The sequence below is a fragment of the Acomys minous genome (genome assembly GCF_964271855.1).
Source record: "Acomys minous genome assembly, chromosome: 10".
In the NCBI taxonomy this organism is placed as follows: domain Eukaryota; kingdom Metazoa; phylum Chordata; class Mammalia; order Rodentia; family Muridae; genus Acomys; species Acomys minous.
This window is the reverse complement of record NC_140491.1, coordinates 107,207,033-107,229,617: the sequence shown is the minus strand read 5'-3', so window position 1 is coordinate 107,229,617 and position 22,585 is coordinate 107,207,033. Positions and strand designations below refer to the sequence as shown.

The following is a 22,585-nucleotide window of genomic DNA, read 5'->3' as shown; positions in this document are numbered from 1 at the left end:
CACGTCATAGATACACTTTTAGAAACTAAATAAAGCAGACATTTTTGTCAGCATGTAATGTAACTGCTTTTCATCATTATAGTTATCCGGATATTAAAATTTGTACAATGTGTGCACATTTATGTCTATAAATAGTACTCTATAATCTGCTTATAAAACCAATATTATGGGGGGTGAATATGATCAAAGTACACTGTACACATGTATGAACTTTTCAAAGAATTAGGAAAAAAAACTTTGAAAAAAAAAAAAAGAACAATATTAAAAGACTGTAAGAGGGAGGTGCTGTGTTAGACATCTGTGCTGCCCACTGCCTGGCACTCACCTCTGTGATGGGAATGTCATAGTTAGCATTGTGGGCTGAGACACATGTGTGGTACTCGAACACTAACTTACTTGAGTCAGATCTGCTGCCGGGGTTGCCCTCTGAGCTGGAGAATGAAGTCTGGATAGCCAGCTGGACCGCTGTCACCTCATCCTGCGGCTTCGTTCTGCTCCACTGAATGGAGTGCACATGCTTAGTGAGTTTCGGCGTTCTGACATCACTCTGTCAAAAAAAAAAAAAAGCAAACAAACCTGATCATACATGTATACAGTTATAAAATGGAACGGGGGAAAATGCACGTTATTATGTCATTTGCCCAACTTAGTGAATTTAAATAGAGGAATGAGCCGAGGATGGTGGCACACGCCTGTAATCCCAGCCAGTACTCAGGGAGGCAGATTGCTGTGAGTTCGAGGCCAGCCTGGTGTACAAAGTGAGTACAGGACAGCCAAGGCTACACAGAGAGACCCTGTCCTATAAAACCAAACCAACCTAACTAACTAACTAACTAACTCATAAGAACATTTTAACCACCTTTCTCATAATGGACTCTAGTACCCCCGCCCCCTTCCTTCCTCTTTTCCCATCCTATTCCCCTTTCTACATATTAGATTACAGTACTTAAAAACATAGGGTAGTCTTCTCAGAATTTTTAATATTTGACAGAGCTCAATTTACCTCTTTGATAAGAAATGTTTTGCTCCAGAGTGCCTTTGGGCCAAGGGCACTGGGACACACACAGGGAAGAGGATCAAATTAGGCTGCTCCCAGCTGCGTGCAGGTGGGCAGGTGCAGCGAGACAGCACTGAGAGTGAAGAAATCCAGTATTTGGAGAGGATATTGGACCAAGACGTCAGTTTCTATCCTGAAAAGGTCCTCATTACCAGATGTGTCTATAGACCACAGTCTCGCTAGGGCCGTGGGTATACATAGCTCAGTGTGACAGTTGGGTTGGCCTGTGAATGGCCTTGGGTCTCTACCAAAAAAACCCCGAATCTCTAGGAGTCAATACAGTTACGGAAATATGTCTCTAGTAGTGTGTGGCGGTGCACACCTTTAATGCCAGCACTTAGGAGCACAGGTAGGTGGGTCACTGAGAGTTCAAGGCCAGCCCTGGTCTAATAGCAAGGTGGAGACCAGCCAGGGCTACATAGAAAGATCTTGTCTCAAAAAAGAAGAGAGGAAGAGGAGGAGGAGAGAAAGGAAAGAAGAAAGGAAGGAAGGAGGGAAGGAAGGAAGGGGTCTTTAAAAGCTGGAAAGTGAGAAATACTGAAGTGGCTTATTATCATGAAGCCTAAGGAAGAGGAGGAGGAAAGGAAGAAAGTGACAGGGAGGAAGGAAGAGAGGAAGGGAGAGGAAGGGGGAAGGAGAGGAAGGGCAGAAGTAAGAATCATCATCATCATCGTCAGCAGTAGCAGCAGCAAAAAGCTGGCGTGGCATGTTTGCAGAGTGGTCTGCAGCAGACAGAACTGGAACGGGGCTGCTCTGTCCAGCTTTTCCTGGCGGGCGAGGACCAGCTAACAAGTACGTCAGACTTATTGCCACGCAGGCTGTGGAGTAAGGTGGAGGAGGTTTGGGTCTCAGTCTAAAAGTCTAGACTGTGATAGCTCAGGAAACCATTTCAATGCAGCAGCACGCAAGGTCCAGCCTGAGGGAGACGTCCCGCGTCTTACTACAGCCACTGGTCAGGGGACCAGGAAAGAGACACTGTTCCCAGAGAGAAGCCTGTGTGTGAACACGTTAACTCTCTCACAGAGTACTCCGGAGCCCCGAACTTCCTTTCTTCTCTCCCAGCCTGTTACCCGCCCACGAGTGAGACAGCGTAGGTGTGCTTGCCTCTTACGGTTCCTGGTTTATGGTCAATCCTCAATACAGCCGTCTTAAATGAACGAAAGATGTGCATGCCCTGCCAATGGAAGATACATACTGGTATCTGCATGTGTCTCCAGATTCTGTGCTCTGACTGCATCCCTTTCAGCCTGTGCCGTGTGAGGTTCCTGCCTTTCTAGGGTCAATGTCCTACCATCCCCCAAAGACCTGGTTGATTTTTACAAAGTTACTAGATTAAGTACATTTCTGAAAGCAGAATTGAGAATTGAAGTATATTTCCAGAGAGATATTTTTATAACAGCAAATATGAATTTTTAAAATGGTAAAAGGCATGAAACTTTAAGTTCCCATTTTAAACAAAATTTTAAGTGTAAGGTATCAGTAGTTTATTGTATAGAAGACATGGTGGTTTTCCCAGCAGGATTAGGTTCTCTGTGAAGTTCTCTGACTTCCGGCCTTGTCTAGAGTGAGTCCTGACTGGGGTCCCCAGATCCAACTTTGTCCATCTGTCTGCCGTCATTGTTTTCTGTGTCCTAGAGATTTGCACTCTTGACGTTTGTGTGGCTGTTTTCTGATCTCTGAACTTGCAATCTACCACCCCAAGCTAGTGTTGTTCCTTTCCACCTGCCCCTCTCTGACAAGATTTATTTATGGCTGGGTCATTCTCTACCCTGTTGGCAGGTAGTACCAAATGTGAACATTTTGTTAGTGTTTGTTTGGTTTCTTGAGACAGGGTCTCCCTGTGTAGCCTTGCCTGTCCTGGACTCGCTTTGTAGACCAGGCTGGCCTCGAACTCACAGTGATCCACTTGCCTCTGTCTCCCGAGTGCTGGGATTAAAGGCATGCACCACCATGTCCGGCTTGTTATCATTTTTTAAAACACAAGTTTTTCCTTTCTTTTTAAATAGAAATTTATGGAATCTGCTAATTTGGCTATAGCAATAAACTCCCCAGGTGGCCCTAGGGTATGTGCTGGTCTTTGGAACAATAGTTGAACTCCTCACCCAAGCTCTTACTTTCGAGTGATTTCCCCTCTCTTTTTATATTATTAGGTAGGATGCACAAAGTGTTCAATCAATATCTAATGAAAGTAGAGCCGAGGTGTTACCCTAAATTCTATTGTGTTCTCTTTCCTTCCTCACACTTATTAGGGGATGGCATTCATATAATACCAGCATATATATGCATGCTGGTATTATAATTTCTCTTCCAATAAATCCACATACCAACCTGTAGGTACCCAGAGAGACCCAGCAAGTCCCTTGCTCACCAATGGGCTGAAACACCTAGCTCTGGTTTCAGGAGCATACCTCATACATGACCGTGCACTCCACAGTCTGGTCATCCACTATTCCAACAATCCACTTCTCCATTACGAATGGTGGCTGAAACACAGAAGACAGGATGGCATAGTATCAGAGTACAGCCTGGGCTGCTGTGTCTTGTTGAGGCCAGTTGCGCCATACACGATTTGCGAATAGGGACAGGATATCAGATTATCATAAAATCTTATTAGTTTATAAAAATACTTACGTTTTGGCCTTTGTCGCTTTTATACATTTGCAAACAATATTTCTGAATGTGTGCATGTTCTACTGATGGGAGACAGTCTCCTGTGGTCTTCTGTGGGTTTTTTTTTCTTTGTTTTTGTTTTTGTTTTTGAGATAGGGTCTGGCTGTGTAGTCCTGACTTAGAACTGGTAGGTGATCCTCCTGCCTTGGCCTCGCAAGTATTGGGATCACAGATGTACCAGCATGTAGGTCCTCAACCCTCTCTGGGCTGATAGAACATAACATATTACTCAATCCTCTCTGAAGGTTGGTAATTCAGGCTAATGCTTGAAACAGTAGCCACAAGCTTTCGTAACACTAATATAAAGCTATGACAACAGGAGACGCCCAGAAGTGTCTTCCTTGAAGGTAAGCAGTGGCTAGTGTAGTGATTTGATAACCACTGAGCTTTCCAGTCTGGTAGGCTATCATGCCGAGAGGTTTGTACCAATAAAGACATTATGGTGCTATTTTCCTACTGTGCCAAGACAAAGGATCACTGATGTGGGGAACTGGGGCTGTGCTGGTACTGACCATCACTTATTTTTGTCTGCAGTTGAAACTTGACTTGCTTTTGTCTGCAGTTGAAACATTACTTGTTTTTTCTCTGCAGTTGAAACATTGTGCTCCACTGGTTGCCTTCATTTTCCTTGTTTTGAGTCTCATTATTTGGCCCTTGGTTTGCCTCCTCTTGAGGACTTTCCCCAGTGCTGTTTGATTGCTGGTTCGATTGCTGGTTCCTCCCCTATATAAGCAGCTCTGTTACTCCCAATAAACGGCATTCTCTTAGCAGGAATGACCCACTGCTGTGTCTTTTCGATGCGCAGACCCTGGCCGTAGCCTAGACTAGTAGTGCGGGAGCTGCACACAGAAGCCCTTGTCTTGGATCTTACGATAATTCTGAAAAAAATATATTTCTTAACTTTCTTTCTTTCTTTCTTTCTTTCTTTCTTTCTTTCTTTCTTTCTTTCTTTCTTTCTTTCTTTCTTTCTTTCTTCTCTGAGACAGGGTTTCTCTGTGTATCCTTGGCTGTCCTGGACTCTCTTTGTAGACCAGGCTGGCCTTCAACTCACAGTGATCTGCCAACGTCTGCTGCCTCTTAAATTTTTTCTTCTTGTTCCCTTATCCTTCCAGGTTGGGGTTGCAAAACTATGACTGTGTATAAACTGGGGATAGAATATAAGGGAGACTTAACTGGGATGGTTTTATATAAATTAAGATTGTTATTGTCTCTGTTGTTTTTATAAAGTTCTGCAAATTTTGAATTGCCTTCCCAGTCCTATTTTTCCTGCAAGTCCCATCAGTGTTGGCGTGTGGTTTTGCACTGGCGCATGATAGCAGAAACATCTATATTTGGTTCTATAATGGTATTGCATTATTTTTACAGTGAGCAACTTCCTTCTTATGGTACGCAGTGGCTACATCTTCTTGAAGACATGGGAGCAAGGAGACAACTGTGGTAACTGGAGAGGACAGAAGAGAGACCCAGAGGAGAACACCTGCCCTTTCTAGTCCTCCAGATAGCAAAACACGGCATGTCCCCAAAGCATAAGGAAACGTTAACCCAAATCATAGCCTTACGGGTAAGTAATGCCAGGGAAACGAATCCCAGTTACATAGGGGGTCAGACAATGGGTACCAAACCAGCCTTTTGATGAATCTACTGGTACATTACAAGGACTTGGGCATTCAGCCATCTTATGTCTATGGGGAGATGACACAAATCACCTGTCATAGCTTTGCAGACTCATTCTGTTTCCTGCTTGTGTCTGGTTCTTTGCAAAAAAAAAAAATCTCCATTTTTTTTTTTTCACTAAAAGCCACTACACAGTTAAGTTGGTGGTGACCAGCATTGATGGCTGCTTGAGGTCAGGATGACCGTCCTACTGACATGTCCTGTGTCTGAAGCAGTAGGACCTTCTACCACTGAACTCTTACACTTTTCCCCCCCTGTATGGTTGGGGAAAGCCTGGAGTCCGAGGAGGAAGTTACGCATTTCTATCAGATTTTCTTCAGGGTGTCCACTGACTCTGACTGTATTGTGCTCTCCACCCACTGTAGGGATTTCTAGTGTGAATTTACAGAGGCTACAAAGCAGCAACACGTGTCACCCCCACCCCCACCCGAGTAGCCTTGTCTCAGTCCTTCTAGAAACCGGATAGCGCTGGCTGGGGAATTCAGCTTGGGGGTAGCGACACTGTCCCTCGTGTACAAGGCTCTGTGTTGATCACCAACAGTGAGGGCAAGAGATAAAGTGCTCATCATCACAAGTTTTGTCATAGCTTAAGTCAATCCAGTTTGAGATAAATATTTTCATTGATAACTTTTTTTTTTTTACTTTAGTAAATGATAGGGTAAGTATGAAGAAATGTAGGATTAAAAAGAAACTTAAATGATACTTTTTTTGTTTGCAATGCTTTTTAGTTCACACAGCATAAGTGGAATTTTAACAAAAAAATTATCCCCTCAATCTGCTAAATAAAGTGTGCCTTTTAAGAGCCAGCTTGAGGCTGAGCTGATGTGAGTATCCAGGAGCACAAAAGCCCACTGCTGGGGTATTCTAATGTCTTTGTTTGATATCTGTGAAATAAAAAAGGCTTTTAAGCTGTAAATAGAACTTACCTTTGTCATCTTTAAAATCTCTGCATCGGGGAGGCTTGTGTTGAAAGTCACATCTTTTATGTAGGTTATTGCAATTTCATCCCCATCCATCTCCATATACATTTTCCATTTACAATCCTGGAATTAAAACAAAATTACAGAATTGAGAGAATGAAATGATTTTTTTTCTCATTTCTGTGTTTTATAACACACAAAGTATTCTAAATGAAGTAGTGTGGGAGTGCTTTATTTTTTCTTTTTCAAAAGAGGACATGAAATTAGATCCCTTTGTATATCTAATAACCCCCAGTCAGTGCAGCCTTGAGGCGTAATTTATCAGTTGAAGTGTTTTGTTATAAGAGTTGCAAGCTCAAAATTCTAAAGGGGCCAGGCATAAAATAAAAATGAGTAAACTCAGGCAGTTACATTATGGAACCTTCACAATAGGTCCCTTTAATGTACATATTATATTAAATATTACGGGGGTATCATTTTTTAAATCCCATTTATCATTGGGACAAAACCAGTCCTATTCCTCCTTTTTCTTTTCTTTTACTATATGGTCCTCTCAATCTACTACCTCCATTTTCCAGAGCTGATAACGGCATGGGTTGAAGACACAGCTCATCATCCTTTTAGCAAGAAGGACGACACGGCGGAGGTGATGACATATGGTAACTGACGGCTGAGCAGTTATGGGGAGGAGGAGGCAAAGGAGACTCAGAGAGCTGGGCAGTTGCCCTAAAAGTGTAGTCACTGCCCAGGTTCTGGCGATTGTATCCATGTAGGAATATGAGTCCAGTTTTGATAGGGCCTTCAGTGTTTCATTAAAAACTAGAAATTTGGATTCTTATGTGAAACTACTTAACTTTTAATAATGGTATATTAAATTTATAGCAACACTGCTGTATAGTTCTGTATATCGTTGGTCAGGAGGGGAATGTTAATTCAAACCACAGGGAGTTACTGTTACACACCAGGAGAATACCTAAAGCTGATACCATCAAATGTTGGTTAGGATTTGAAGATACTGGAACTCCCATGTTCCGTAGCAAAAACATAAATGGTATAATTACTTCAGAAAACCTTTTGGCATTTTTTTTAAAAAACAAAACTAAACATACACCCATGACTAAGAAATTCTACTTGTAGAGGTATTTACACAGAAGAAATGGAAAAAAGATTTGTCTGGGTATGTTCTTAGAAGCTTTATTTTAACAGCTAATAAAGTGCTTAATATTAATAAAAAAGGGAAAAGAATCACCATATATTCATAGAATGGTCAATAAAAAATTACTGATGCATTTAGAAACATGTATGTGCTGAAAAACATGGTGAGTGAAAGACGTAGGAGGCAGAAGAAAGAATACACTGATGGGTATTTTTCTGACACTCAACAACTTTCCTCTGGAAAAAACTTTCAGAAGACTGATTGCTTGCTTCTTCAGATGATTATGAGAGAACTTTCTGGAAGTGGAAGGGCTGTGTTGACAGAGCACAGGGTAGCATAGGGGTATGTATACACTTGTCAAAACCAGTGAATGTATACATAAGTTCCTTACATTTCTTTCAGAATCCTGGCATACTGAAATGTTTAGGAAGATGCATTCTGATGTCTGTGAGTTAGTTACTTTGAAATGTATTCTGAAATAAGTATTGCTTAGGTGGGTGGAGAGAGAGAGAAATGATAAATGAAGTAAACCGAGTAAAATGTTAACAGTTAGATCAAGGTGAGTACACTGCTGTATAAAGAATTTAGTAATAAAGCATTACATGTGTATGCAGTTCAGCTTTGATCTCTGGACTAAAAATTAATATTGTCTTTTACATTTTTTGAAGAACCAAGGGTTGAAGGATCAAGCATATCACACCAAGCACACACATGTTAAGACTAGGAAGCACTTTGCTGACAGTGGGCTTGGACCATTCAGAAACAGCCCTGGGCAGGAAGAGCAGCAAGGAGGCTACAGAAACCCCTTTGGCGTCCGTGAGAAGCCAGGACAGAGGTTTGGGAGAACCCCTGGGGGACCTTCGGGGCCAAGCAGGGCCTTCTTGCCTGGCTACACTTACAGGATGCCAATTAGGGGAAGAAAAGGTCCACGCAGTGAAACGAACCTGCTTTCTCACAGTAGCCACAGCCACAGCTGAGAACTGGCACATCTCTCATCTCCCACTACTATGGGAACACGAAGGCCCTGGGCTAACCAGGCAGAGTAGGGCCCTTCCCTAAAATAGAACCTCCCCAGTGCAAGTGCCTTAGACAGACAGAGCTGCTGTTAACTCATGTTTCTCTCACCGGTCAAGCTTGGCAATTGTACAGCCAAAGGCGTTGTCAGAAGACCACCCACAGTGACCAGCCTCCCTCTGCCTCCCTCTTGCCTCACGACCCTAGGGTTCCCTTTGGACACGCTGCCCCCTGTGACACCTTGTGCTCTGAGCTGGTTAGTACAAGCCTCTGGGCGTGCCTGGGAGGGATTATTTAGATATGATGGTTGAGATGGGAAAACCCACTTCCACTGTGGGCTTTGTTGTTCTACTGGCTGGGGGCTCGGACTGAGGGCAAAGCAGAACTGCTGAGCAGCAGCATTCATCTCTGTCTGCTTCCTGACTGCAGAGGCGATGCGTCCAGCTGTGTCCAGCTGTGTCCAGCTGCCTCAAGCTCCTGGCACCATGAATTCCCTACCACGAAGGATTGTATTCTTGAAACCTGAGCCAAAATAAAGCCTTCTTGAAGTGTTTTTTTTTTTGGGGGGGGGAGGTGGGGGCAGGGTGGGAAGGTCAGGTACTTTTACCACAGCAAAAATCAGGTAACTAACATATGGCTCCAGTCTCTACCTTGTCACACTGGCAGAGCACTTGCTGCTCTTACTCTGTGCTGGCTGCTTAGACCATGTTATTTTATTTGATATTCATAAAAATCCTGTGAATCAGGCTCACTTCCCCTTTAAATGAGGGAGGAAAAGGAGGCTCAGACAGGTTAAGGAGCTTTCCTGGTATTCATTGAGCTGGGGCAGTAGAGATGGGCTTCAAACGGGAGAGGTGGTTGAGAAGGCGCCAGCGGGGAAGGCAGTAAAGACAGGGTGGACCTGGCTCACTGGTGGCTCTGCCCAACTCCACAAATCAAATAAGCTGTGGACAACAGGTAGGACAGTAAAAGTAGAGAGACAGAAGCCAGAGGTCCCCCCTGTAGCTACGCCCACTGTTTGCCTAGCTCAGCTCCCAGGAGCCCTGATCCAAACAACCTGTAAATAGTATTTGTCTTCCCCCCTCCGCCCCCGCCCCCATCCCCCCAACACACAGGGTCTCTCTGGGTACCCAGTCTCTGTCCTGGACTCACTTTGTAGACCAGGCTGGCCTCGAACTCACAGAAGTCCGCCTGCCTCTGCCTCCCGAGTGTCTTTTATTTAAAAGACCCTTAACTGACTCATAAAGGAAGACAGCTTCTGAAGCAATAGAATTCCAATCGGGAAAGCACCAAGAAAGGAGGGCATTGGCTAGCCCAGTAGGTGGACACTGCTTGTTACAGAGCTGTGTGAGAGAGAACAGGTGGAGTTCAACCAAGGCACTGGGCTTAACTTGCTTGTCCCCTGATGTAACCCCTAAAGCTCGTCAGGGGCTATGATGTCGTCACTTAGTTAAGAAAAGGAACCTGCAAAGAAAGCAAGAGGATTCTCTGAGTCCTGTGCATTTTCAAGTTGCCCTAAAGTGTCCTTGAGGACATGCCACAACGTCCAGGCTGTAACCAGCCGCTGCTGAGTTCCACAGGGGGCACAAACACAGATGTTGAGATGACAAGCAACAAGGTGCTCTCCAGCAGATTGCTGAGGTTTCCTTAAGAGTTAGGTTGTATAGGCCAGTGTGATAGTGCACACCTGTAGTCTTTACACTCGGGAGGGAGAAGCTGGAAGATCAGGAGTTCGAGGCCAGCCCCAGCTACTTGAAACCCAATATTAAAGGGGAGGAGGGAAATCAACAGTCCCACATACTCCCAAGCCTCCTGCAGGGTCTTCCGTGTCACAGTTACCTATTCATATCGTGGTCCTGATAGGGACCAGGTTCAGCTCTAAAAAACATTCACTTCATCAGGGCGATTGACTGGCTTGAGTTAATACGAACTTGAGTACGGATGCTGAGTGAGAGACATTCAAGAGTGACTGAGGCTCTCTGGAGGACTGTTGATCCCTCCCACCCACCAACCCTCCCCGGAAGTGTCTCTGTGTGTACCTTGCCTGTCCTGGACTCGCTTTGTAGGCCAGGGAGGCCTCAAGTCACAGAGATCTACCTGCCTCTGTCTCCTGAATGCTGGGATTAAAGGTGTGAGCTGCTGCCGCCACCACCACCACCACCACCACCACCGCCGCCCTCTCAGTCTTGACTGGCCTAAATCAAACAAATCCTGACAGCTATGCAGTCAGTCCTGTTGTGGGACTCCTCAAAAGACTCCTTTTCCAAAACACTCTCAGGCCTGGCTATATGAACTATACCTGCTGCTGACAACTGTGGGGACATATGGGGTAAGGTTAGATATTAAGCTGTTGCTATGGAGAAGTGGAGGAAGGGGGTGGGGTAGAAGATTGTGGGCTTAAAATTTCACTTCCCGACACCGACTTCTAGTGTTTATCTTTTTTTCTTTCACCTAATCAAAGCCAACTGATGTAATCTTTCTGAATCTTAGTGTTCTCTTTATTTGGTTTGGTTTTGGAAAGGCCTCACAACATAACCCTTTCTATGTAGAACAGGCCTGCCTTGAACGTGTGGCGACTCTTGCCCCTGCATCCCGAGTGCTGATATTATAGGTGTATTCCACCATGTTTATCGCCATAAACAGATGTTCTTCTTTCAAGAAAAGGATTCATGCATCCCAGGCTGGCTTCAAACCTAGTGCTGGCAGTGTCACAATGACTGGTTTTATTAAATAGAAGGAATACATTTTTATCTTCTTTCACAAATAAAACTAATTCGGTCCTCCCCTGCTTCAGCGTGTCTCAATACAGCCTTGCTAAGAAGAGCCAGGAGTCTGGAGTTCAGTGGCTGTCATATGTGACTGACGGCCAGAGAGCCTTATTTTGGTCAAGGTAAATGATGCACAGAAAGATGAGGTGATTTCACTGAGATCACACAGGTAGCAAAAGGTGAGTTGAGGTCAGAGTTGAACCAGTGTAATTTTCTGATGGTGCTGTGAAAAAGCAGGTCTCCTGTGTTCGTTTCCATCAGTATAATAAATATCCGATAAAGTCAACTTATAAAGGGAGAAGGTTTGTCTTGGCCCGTAGAACTGGAGGTTTCATATTGATGAGCATCTGGCCATTGCCATGGGGCCCATCGTAGGGCAGGTGCATCACAGTGGGAGCTACAGCAGATGTCATGGCCAAGAAGCACAAGAGAGATTCGATTAAAAGGTCCACTTGGAGGGTATGCCTCCAACGACTTGACATCCTCCCACTGGGTCCAGCTCTTTAAAGGTTCCAGCACTTAGACCTCCCAATAGGTCTAAGCCGAGGATTAATCCCTTAAAACATGGCATGGGAGCCAGGTGTGGTGGTGCACGCCTTTAATCCCAGCACTTGGGAGGCAGAGGTAAGTGGATCACTGTGAGTTCAAGGCCAGCCTGGTCTACAAAGTGAGTCCAGGACAGCCAAGGTTACACAGAGAGACCCTGTCTTGACAAACAAACAAACAAAAAGACATGGTATGGGTTCATTCCGGATTTAAGCTATAGCATTTCCCCTCCTTGTTAGAGGTTGACAAAGGACAGCCAACAGCATCTGGAAGTCTCGCTTTACGAAGTGCAAGTGGAGGCAGAAGCTGCAAATAGTCCAGACTCTCCTGTTGAACGCATCGGTAAGGATCCAAGACCAAGAATAAAATGCCATCTCTGTGAGGTTCAACATAGCCAGGTTTTCTTCCGTTACCACAGCAGTCCTTGTTGGGGGTACCAACAGCACCAGTGCAATCACGTAGCTTTAGCCCAGCTGGCATTGTACCATGCAGACCAGAACGTCTTGTTGCAGATGCAAAGTCATGGCAGGTCCTAAGTACCCTGGATCTTGATTTCACACCTAGATTCCCACCCAGGATGACACACACATGGCTGCAAGAATTATCCTGAGAGCATCCTGTCCTGACCCACTGGGGCAGGGCCCTGAGCTTAGCAGAAGGGCTGAGCACAGGGAGTTTTTGCTGGGACTTGGGGCAGCAAAAACATAATCCAAGAAACTGCCCATGCTAACTAGCAGGTGCTCTGCTCTGCAATCTGCAGGACACACATGACATTTTGCTGGGGAAGAGAGAGGACAAGTTTTGAATTTGGATTGTAGAACATAGGAGAATTCTGCTAGCATCCCAGGACTCTGGACGCTTCTCTGATGATCTGCTGAGATACCTGGATTATTCTAGGAGCAAGTGTGTGTCTGACGGAGGATGAGAAAGCAACCCAACTAAATGCTCCAGGATGGCCAATTACGTGGAAGCAGTTTATGAATTAAGGGTATGGGCCAACTCAAACAGAAATGTTTGCCCTGTGGAGATATAATCCTAAGCAACACGCAGTTTATGCTAAATTAGGCATCTCTTTGTGAGAGTCCACTACCACACGCCTTGTGAGCGGCTTAAAATTCCTTGGAGTTCCAAACGAGCTGAAATGACACCAAACACAGACATCCCTTCTCCTTATACGAAAAGAGGGAGGGAAGAAGGAATGAAAGAGAAAAGTTGAGATAGTAGTAGACTTTCCGAATGGGGGGAGAACCCAGATATTAAGATAACAGGAAATATATCAAACGTTAAAGTTCTGGAAATTCAGAGGCAGTATGATTTTTTTTAAAAAATAAAATATTTAGTTTTCCCTTAACAAATTAAGTGGAGCCATCAACATCATAGACTAATCTTCAAGATGAAAATCTAAGGCCAGGGTCACTTAGGATCCCCCAGAAGGAAGGTGGCTCTCAAATCAGCTTCTCTAGCTGATCTTTTCTGGAAGGAGGCAGACATTTAAAAACAATGTCTTTCACACCGAGGTACAATCTGCACGTAATAAAAACACAGATCTTTAATTGCACGGGCCACTGAGTTTGACTAGTGTCCATACCTGTGTGGCCAACCAAGCAGGCAAGACATTTCCATCCTCTAGAAGGCCCTGTTCCCAGGCAAACCCTCCTCCCAGCAATCAGAGGCTGCCCCATTCGTTATGTTGCACAGAGTAAACTTCATGCTGCCACGTGTATATGGCCGCCATCTTGGTTTTGAGATCTGTTTACCTTCTCTAACCCTTATAGTCTTACTCCGCTCTCGAGAACATGGTTCCCATCTTATGGATGGAGAAACCGAGGCTTAGGTACTGGAACAGATACAGCCAGCCTCATGGAACTGGGATTCATACCCTAGATACATCAAGTTTAATCTTAGATTAAACTGGCTTCCAAAACCCCCACCTGCTCTTCTTTTCTCACAAATGGAAAAGAAGAAGAAGAAGAAGAAGAAGAAGAAGAAGAAGAAGAAGAAGAAGAAGAAGAAAAGTAAAACCACCCACTGTGAAAGTACTTTAAAAATATAAACCAGAGGGGCCAGAGTGAACTTTCTGAAAAAGCAAAGCCAGGAAAGAAAGATGCAATCCCAGCAGCTGACTGACTTTTTCAAAGCAGAAGAAGCGGCCCCAGATAAAAACAAACCCCACAAAAATAATACTGGTCACAGCTGTATAAAAAAGTAGGGAGACGCTGCTGACGGAGGCCTCCGATGGCTCCTTTGCATGTGTCGCTATTACCCAGCTCAGCTGCCAGAACCTGCTGTGCTAAAGGCAGGAAAGTGGCATGTCCTGCGATAGCACCTGGGTTATTTATCATTAGGCATAACCCCGCCACACTATATTTTTATTATGCTGTCTTTAGAAGGAAGATAACACAAGTATGGTTAATTTGCCTCTCTTCTTTATCTATACCGTGTCATGACCCATCACGGCTTTGTCCCATGAAATTGGCTTCTCAAACCCCAAAGAAATCCACAAGAAAGTCTCCCTAAAAATTCCATTAATAACCTCTTTCAGCGCGTATAGGTTGCAGGGTCTGGAACTAAGAATGTTTTAATCTCTTCAGCAAAACAATGTCTCATAATGATGTACAGGACTATTGCCGCACTGATGAAGAATCATACATAATTCAGCACCTTTCACTTTGGCACCACTGTGATATCCTCATTAGCCGCGGCTCACAGTGTCTGTCAGATGGTGTCCATGCGAACGCAGGCATTATATTGTCTTTGAGATGTGCAGCTGCTTCCATGACACTGCCAGTATATAAAAACATGACGCCAGTTTGTTTTATTTAGTGCTAAACCTTCCAGTTTGTAAAAACAAGGCTGACACAGAGCCTGACATGAGGCAGTGAAAATAATTAGCTCTCATTTTCTCAGCCTCCTATTTCCTTCTCCCTGCTGTGTCCCCGTTCCACTAAACCACCACATGTCAGTCGAAATGGGAGGCAATTAGTGGGCTCATTTCAGTCCGCACAACTGTGCTGAAAAGAAAGTATTTATGATGGCACAATGAACAGCTGAAAGATTAAATAACATTTGCCTTTTGAAAAGAAAATGACTTCTAGCTAAATGGGCAATTTTTGATTATTCTCAAACAAGCTTAGAGTAGTTGGTTTTTAAAATACAAGAAAGGAAAATGAGTCATTTTTAGGTGAAAGAATCAAATAAAACTTGACACAGTAATGCAAATAACTGATGTTTTATTGCAAAATATGTAAATGTGTTATACCCTTAACAATGGCTTGTGTCTAAGGTCAGGGCAGACTGGTGCCAAGTAGACACCAGTGGAGATAAGGTTGTTATATCGCCTTTTGGGGCCTTGTTATTGGAGTTATGTATGAAAAAGAAGGCTGAGGGGCGATGTGAAAGCGAAGCAAATCAAGTGAGCACACTTCCACAGAGCACAGTGCCTGGCTAGCTAAGGTGGTTCGGATAGTCCTTAATGTTCCAGAAAGGCCTTCAAGGATTTTGTATTTGGAATTGGAAGGTAGTTATCTCGTATAAAAGAATAACCGGGTTTGCTGCTGATTTGCCATTAATTAAGAATATGCTGTGTCTGACTAGGTTCCCTAGTGAGTATGTATAGACGGTGCATGATGCGTTCGCATGATGTTAAGCGCTCATCAAATTCTTTCAACACGGAGACATTTGTTGCCTTTGAACTTTGACTCAGTTCTCTCAAAGTATAAAAGCAGGTCCCTGTAAAGTTGTTCTCCTGTCCCGTGACTCCAGGAGTGGTGACAAACAGTAGACGTCTGAAGAAGCCGGTCCCCATTTGAGCCATTTTCCAACCCAAATCCTAGTGGCCAGGATTGGTGGAGCTGTCTTGGGTGCCCGGCACCCAGTGCTTTGCTGTAACTCATCTGTCTGTTTTGGAGTTCATTATCCTCAAGACTTCTCAATACTCAGAGGCCTCCAAAAGCAAAGCCCTCTGCCCAGATCCACAGTGGCACCTGCTGCCCAGGAATCACTAGCTACGGTAACCCCCAGAGGGTTTCAAAAGACAGGCACGGATTTAGTTGTTTCCCTGTCTCCGTGGGTCTATTTTTCCTTTTCACAAATCCAAACCCTGCCTTGCGGTTCACACAACACGGTCAGCGTGAGACCATGTGGGTCAGGGTTGATTCAGACACCAGGCAGCCACGGCTTCATTAAAAGACCGGAGCTGCTCCTGCATTTACGGTTTGCCCTGGAAACCGGCACTAACGCGTCTGCAATTGATTTAAGCCTGTGTTTGTTTGCTCACACATGCTACATCGCCCATTGCTATTTTTAAAGGGATTTATAATCCTGACGAAGACTAAGGACGGTCCAATAGTATGCTAGAGGCAGCTCTCCCCAGCTGACTCTCACTGCTCTTCCCAACTAAGTTCAGTGATATCAGTATGATAACTTGAAATCAGTCAAGGCAGAAATATTTACACCACCAAAAGCTGCAAACGCTCCATAGCATGGCTGTTTCCTGTGGGTGTTAGACAGTTCCTGGCACTCGGGTACGTGCAAGTGCCTGTCAATCCATCAGCAAGCACTATAGGCAGTCGGCTAGCCAACCCACTGGACAGAGCGCACTGCCACGCTCTGTAATTAGAAACCAGAAGTGAGTTATACAAGTGTAACTGCATTTGCTTCTGTCCAGTCGGTTAAAACTTATGTTTCTTTCCTTTTTTAAAAGATGACTTAATGGTCTGGTGGTGGGGGCGCATGTCATTAATGCCAGCACTTGGGAGGCAGAGGCGGGCGGATCTCTGTGAGTTTGAGGGCAGCCTGGTCTATAGAGTGAGTTCCAGGACAGCCATGGCTACACAGAGAAACCCTGCCTCAAAACAAACAAACACCCTCCCCAAAAGGATGATTTTATGGAGGTTATGATTGACATGTAAAAGCTGGACATACTTAAAGTGAATAGCTGGATCAAACGGAAAGTTGTCACCACAGTCTCTGATGAACAAGCCACCACCTCCTCTTAAATTTTCTTCCGCGTCTTGTTAGTTCTGTGATGCAAACACTTAAACTAATATTTCTCTTCTTTGTGAAAACTTAAGTTTCCGGTCGGCAGCGTTAACAATAGACACCGTGCAATGCGGTGTTTCTCTTGCACTCACTCCCTTTGCAAATCAAGCTTTGGAGCGTTTGGCTAATCCTCCCTGTCTCTCCCTCCCTGAAACCCGCGTATCTTCTAGAACTCCACCACGGCAAGCTTCAGTAGTTAGGCACGTGTGCAAAGACATGCCAGTGTGCATATCCACCCCCCCCCCATAGCTGATCATGGGGCAGGAACTTCCCTATACTGAATTTACAATAAATCCAATATCCACCAGAGTAGAGAAACGTCCTGCTCTCAGCTCTTCAGGAACTGACAGAAGGCACTGGCTTTATGCCTGCTCGCAGAATCCTTTTCTTGGGGGCCCTGTGATTTTAGCCATCTTATCTATCCACTTACAAAAATTACACAATAGTTAAAAAAAAAATCACTATCTGATAGTTTCTGACATTTATAGTACTCGGAGGAGGGGCCTGGTGAAGTCAGTTCTGTTTATTAAATGCCACATTTGATAAGTGACCTAATAAAGGCCTCAGGACAACACAAGTGAGAGGCAGAGGTCAAGGTGGTTTTGACCAGTAGCTAAGAGCCGCAGCAGGAACTTGCCCTGCTTCTGCCGTGGCAGGGAAGCAGCCAAAGGCTCACAGGACGAGGCATGGGGAGGAGAAAGAGGAATAAAGCAGCTGGGAGAGTCCTCTAGAGACAACCAGCCTCCCGAGGGACATTGCCAACCTGCTTCCAAGTCCTCAGTTTCTCCTTCTGCTCTTTGCAAAAAAACCAAACCAAAACAAAAAAACAAACCCCCAAAAAACCATCAAAATTAAACCAAACCAAACCAAACCAAACCAAACCAACAACAACAACAACAACAAAAACCAAAAAAACCCAAAAGCCTTAGAAAGTAAATCTGACGCTATTGCCACTTGGAAAGGGTTCTTTGTCCTGGACCCAGTTCCCTGTCGAGGAATATTGGGAGAGGGCGGTGATGCGGCTGCTATAGCAGGTGACTAGTTCAGGCCTGCAGGACCATAGCTCTGTCAGGTTTCTTCTGTCTTACTGGGGACAGGGACAGATAAGGACTCCGGGATAAAGTCTGTCAGCTTGCCACTCACAAGCAGTGGATGACGTCCCGGTAGTTCCTGCTTCGCTCTGCTTTTGAATTTTTATGACACAAAGTCTCAGAAGAGCTTGGTGAGAAAAGTACTGGGTGATTTGATAGTTTATCCTTTGGCAAATTGAGCATCAATGTTCCTGACTGGTGAGCTGATAAGAGAAATAATAATAAACCCTGTGCAGCTGAATATTTCAATAGAGAGCCTGGCTGCTGCCCTGGGGAGTGCAGGAAGCTGCCTGAGCTTCTAGAAGCTGCTTTCCTTTATAGCAAGCCAAGGGTTTTACAGCATGCAGCACAAAGCAGTTTCCACACAAAACATGAATCCTCGGGGTATAGTATTAGCTGATCAAACCCCGAGCGATCACCAAGGCATGTACTCAGAGGGGGCGATGGTACTTTCCAGAAGGAGGTGATGCCTGGAGCTGCCCGCCCCTTACCAAGTGGGGGTCCTGGACAAGGCACTTCATCTCTCTCCTTGGTTTCCTCCCGGGGAGGCTAATCCAGGGCTACTGTTCCCTATCACGCTGAGCTGAAAAGATGGCATTAACATGTTTGCTAAGTGTCTCTCAGAACTATGATGAGGTAATGGTTAGCAGGGGCATTAGAGACGCTTCCTGCCTCTCACATGGGGGACAGTCAAGCTTTAGAAGACCCCGTTTCCCCCAATTTGATTGTCATAACATGTGTGTGTGTGTATACATGTGTGTATGTGTGTGTGTGCTATTTAAATAAATAATTAACATTGCTCTTTAAAAATGGCCAAATAGAGTAAGGGCCATTCTCATTTATTAAATTGCCAGTGTCGCCACTGGCACAGACATGCTTTGTTCCCTCCCTGCTAGGTTGTTTTGGGACAGGGAATGAAAAAGGACAATTGCTTGTGGGAGAAGGCCTGTGCTGTGCACAGTGCTGGAGCCCTGGCGGATCCTGGATCTCCAGAAGAGTGCAGCGGGAAAGAAAAGACCGTGGACCAGGTGTCATGTAGCCATCGTGGCCCCTGCTGAGGAGACATGGATGCAGACATGGATGCTCTCCAAGGTTCTCTGAATCTGCGTCATGTCATAAGCTATTTGGTTGGAAAACGAAGCAGAGAAAAGTAATTTAATTTGAATTCTTACAATGAAAGATTTTTTTCTGTTTTGTTTTGTTTTTCTGCAGCTATGTGTATATAAATTTTTTTTTCCAATTCTGTTCTTGGTAGGTTTCAGGTTTTGGAGATGGCACAGCATTTGAAATAACCTCCACAGGCTCATGTTTGGAATACTTTCTCCTTGGTTGGTGGTGATTTTTTTTCTTTTTTTAAAGTTGCGGGATGGTTAGGAGGTGAGGTCTCACTGGCAGAAGAAGGTCACTAGGGGTGGGCCTTTGCCGGCTATATCTGCTCCCATGGCGCTCCTGCTCCCTGGTCTACCATGAAGTGAGCAGCTCTCCCACTTGCTCCCTGTTGGGAACTGGACTGCTGCACCTGCCTTCATGGTGGGCAGACATCCTCTGGAACTGTGGTCCACGAACCTAGCTTCCCTAAGTTATTTCTGTCAGGCATTTTGTTACAGGAACGCAAAGGTAACTAATACAGCTTTCAGGGGAGTTGCCCAATAGGCTCAAAGGCAAAGAGAAGAAGTTGCCACTGTTTTCCTGAAAGGAATCCCGACCATATCTTATTTCCACTGGCGCCTGTTGGAACCCTCTTCTCATTCTCCTTGGGAAAGAAAAGGTGGCATAGAGCTGAGCGTTTGGGGAGGCTTTAAGAACTTCAGTATTGTATTTCTTGTGTGTTTTTTTCTAGTTGTGGAGGGTGTTGCAAAGGAAGGTTTATGAAAATTCAGTTAATTGGGATTTTGAGGAAGTGCTTTTTTTTTGTTTGTTTATTGTTTTATTTTAAATAGGTTCTACGTTTAAGAGTCAAGGTAATATGACTCACCTGAATTGTAATTTTCATTTAAAGCATGCTTATGAAGAAGCATTTTTTATTTATTTAGAGTATAGGCTAACACAGTGAGGTGCTTTAGAACTGGGCAGTAATCTATTCTGTGACTGTTTTTTATTTGAGTTTATATAGGGCTTAACAGAGTTAGCACATGTTCAATAAGAGAAAAAAAAAAGCCATAACTTTTGGTCCTGGCTGTTGTCACCTTGTCCCAGTCTAGTCACACACTTTGTCTTGTTGCCTGTTTTTTAATCAATGATGACAAAGTTGTATCTCATGCGTCTGACATAAATTCCAGGGCACTAAGAAGATAGCACTCACAAAATGCTTAAGACTTTCAGAAAGTCTCTAAAGACGGGTCTTATTTATTACCTTCAGGTAATTATTTGGCAGTGGCTTATCAACTTCCTCAAGCTCCAGTTCAAAACCTACCCCTTCCGGAAGGTGTTCCCTGATTAACCCCACGCTGGTTACTTCCTTATGCTTTTAGCACCTGGGCATAGCACCCACACAATAGCACCCTTTGATCGGTTACTCTGTAACAACATCTATCTCTCCAGCTGCTCGGTTACAAACCTTTGTCCCCTTCCTAGCTCTTCTCCAGTCTCTTCCACCCCAACGCAGTGTGTCCTGGGACCCGCAGCCCTGGCCCCGGCCCGTCCTCATCACTTTTAACTTGCCTCCCCATTTGATGCACGGCTCTCTTCCCCGCAGTGGCCTGGCCCTTTCCCGGAGTCACCCTCCTCTGCCTCTGAGAAATGGTTTAACAACAGAAACCAGATGGTACCCGCTCCGTTTGAAACCCTCCAGACCCTTGGCTTGGCACAGCAGCTGCTTCGTCTCCTGCTCACCTGCTCACCCATTTCTGGCCTTAACCCATCACCCGCTTCCCTGCTCTTTGTTCCGTCTTCCTGACAGGAAAATGCTTGAGCCAGGTCCATGGAAATGAGCTCAAGAGGAGCTTCCTGTCTTTACCTGGCTTTGTACTGGTCCCTCTGTCTCCCACACCCTGCTCCTACTAAAATAAATCCCAATGGTTCTCATTTTTTTTTTTTTTATTTTTGGTTTTTTGAGACAGGGTTTCTCTGTGAAGCCTTGGCTGTCCTGGACTCACTTTGTAGACCAGGCTGGCCTCGAACTCACAGCAATCCACCTGCCTCTGCCTCCCGAGTGCTGGGATTAAAGGCGTGCGCCATCACGCCCAGCTCCCAATGGTTCTAAAATGTGATTTTACCAGGGAGACTTTAAGGCCATCCACAAGCAGACATCCATCCAGTGTGTGCCATAAACTGATGCATGTGGCACCGGAAGGTTTCAACGTCCCGAGCCACAGCCACCCACTGATCTTGTCTATTTCTCTCAAGATGCTAGGGGCTCCCTGTAAGCCAAGGCTGTCCTTTCTGACTCTGTATTCTGAGCATTTAGCATACATCTAGGCACACAGTAGGCCTTCAGTAAATGTCTACTCTGAGTGAGTGACCCAGGGACAGCAGACTATCAAAAACTGTGGGAACTTGTGCGCAACCCAGAACTTAAGAGGTCTATATTATTATGGTAAAAAATAGGTCACGGTATCTATTTTCAAATATCTTCGTAACTTCTGGTTTTTACTAAAAAATAAATTTCAGATTTCCTCATTGACAAATATACATATTTACTAACTGAAAACATTTTCTTGTTTGAAACCTCTCATGATATGTCTGTCTCAAGGAGATTCTCTCTCCTCCCCCTCCCTCCCTCCAGATCATAAAAAAGATACAGTGTAGAATGTTTATAAACCGCCATGGAGTACAGGACATTACAGAAGGCAGATTGTAACAGGCACCTTGTTTGCTATTGGGCAGACTTGCGTGTGCTGCGGGGTTAGAAGGTCCTTCATTGCTGCCAGAGAGCAAGGAAGTTAATCTTATCCCCTCCTTCTTTCTACTTCTAACAGGAGTGAATAGACAGTGATCAATTTGCAGCAGAGCGGCTTTCCTTCAATTACATTTATGGCCAAATTGAGGACAGGGAGAGTCCCCTCCCCCAGCCATCAGAACATCTCACTGTGCCCGCAGAGGTGAAGGCAGGTGCCCCAGGTGAAACTCAGCCCTCACAACCGCTGCTGGTTCCCAAGTACCAGCACCCGGCACCAGCTTGGGAAAAAGAAGGTTTCGTTAAACAACGGAGACCAGCCAGGTCTGTTCAACCCTTCCCTAGCCACAAGCTACAGGTGCGGAGTTAAAACCAAAGTGCCTTGGCTCCTCAAGGCAAACGTACAAGTTAGGAAGTAGTTAAAAGCTGGGGCTAGAGAAATGGCTCAGTGGTCATCAGAACTTGCTGTCCCTCGTCCCCCGTCCCCTGCCCTCCCTGCCCCCCCCCCCCCAGGACCTGAGTTCGATTCCCAGCATCCACATCAGGTGGTTCACAACCTTCTGTGACTTCACACAGGATGCTTAATTCAGCTACTTTCTGGCTATGTAACCCTTGAAGGCAAGGTATTTGACCCCTCAGAGCCTCTGTGTCCACATTTGCAAACCGGGAAAGAGCCACATTTACATGGCAGCACCTCGATGCCTCACCTTCACTGTCAACTTGACTAGATAAGACTCAGTCTGGGTCTCTGGGTGTGACCGCGAAGGCATTTCCAGAGACTTAGCTGAGGAAAAAACCCACTCTGATGTGGGTG

At 45.0% G+C, this 22,585-nt stretch overlaps 1 protein-coding gene across 2 annotated transcripts in view; it reads right to left on the bottom strand.

The window, feature by feature from the left end:
- MAP3K20 (mitogen-activated protein kinase kinase kinase 20) overlaps positions 1 to 22,585 on the bottom strand; it is a 154,383-nt gene that overhangs the window by 2,943 nt on the left and 128,855 nt on the right. For both annotated transcript variants that reach the window (XM_084797675.1, XM_084797676.1), the window contains exons 17-19: positions 6,328 to 6,444; positions 3,466 to 3,540; positions 397 to 547 (exon numbers count right to left, since the gene is read on the bottom strand). In XM_084797675.1, the coding sequence (XP_084653801.1) occupies positions 397 to 547; positions 3,466 to 3,540; positions 6,328 to 6,444 (343 nt within the window). The remainder of the gene's footprint in view (positions 1 to 396; positions 548 to 3,465; positions 3,541 to 6,327; positions 6,445 to 22,585) is intronic.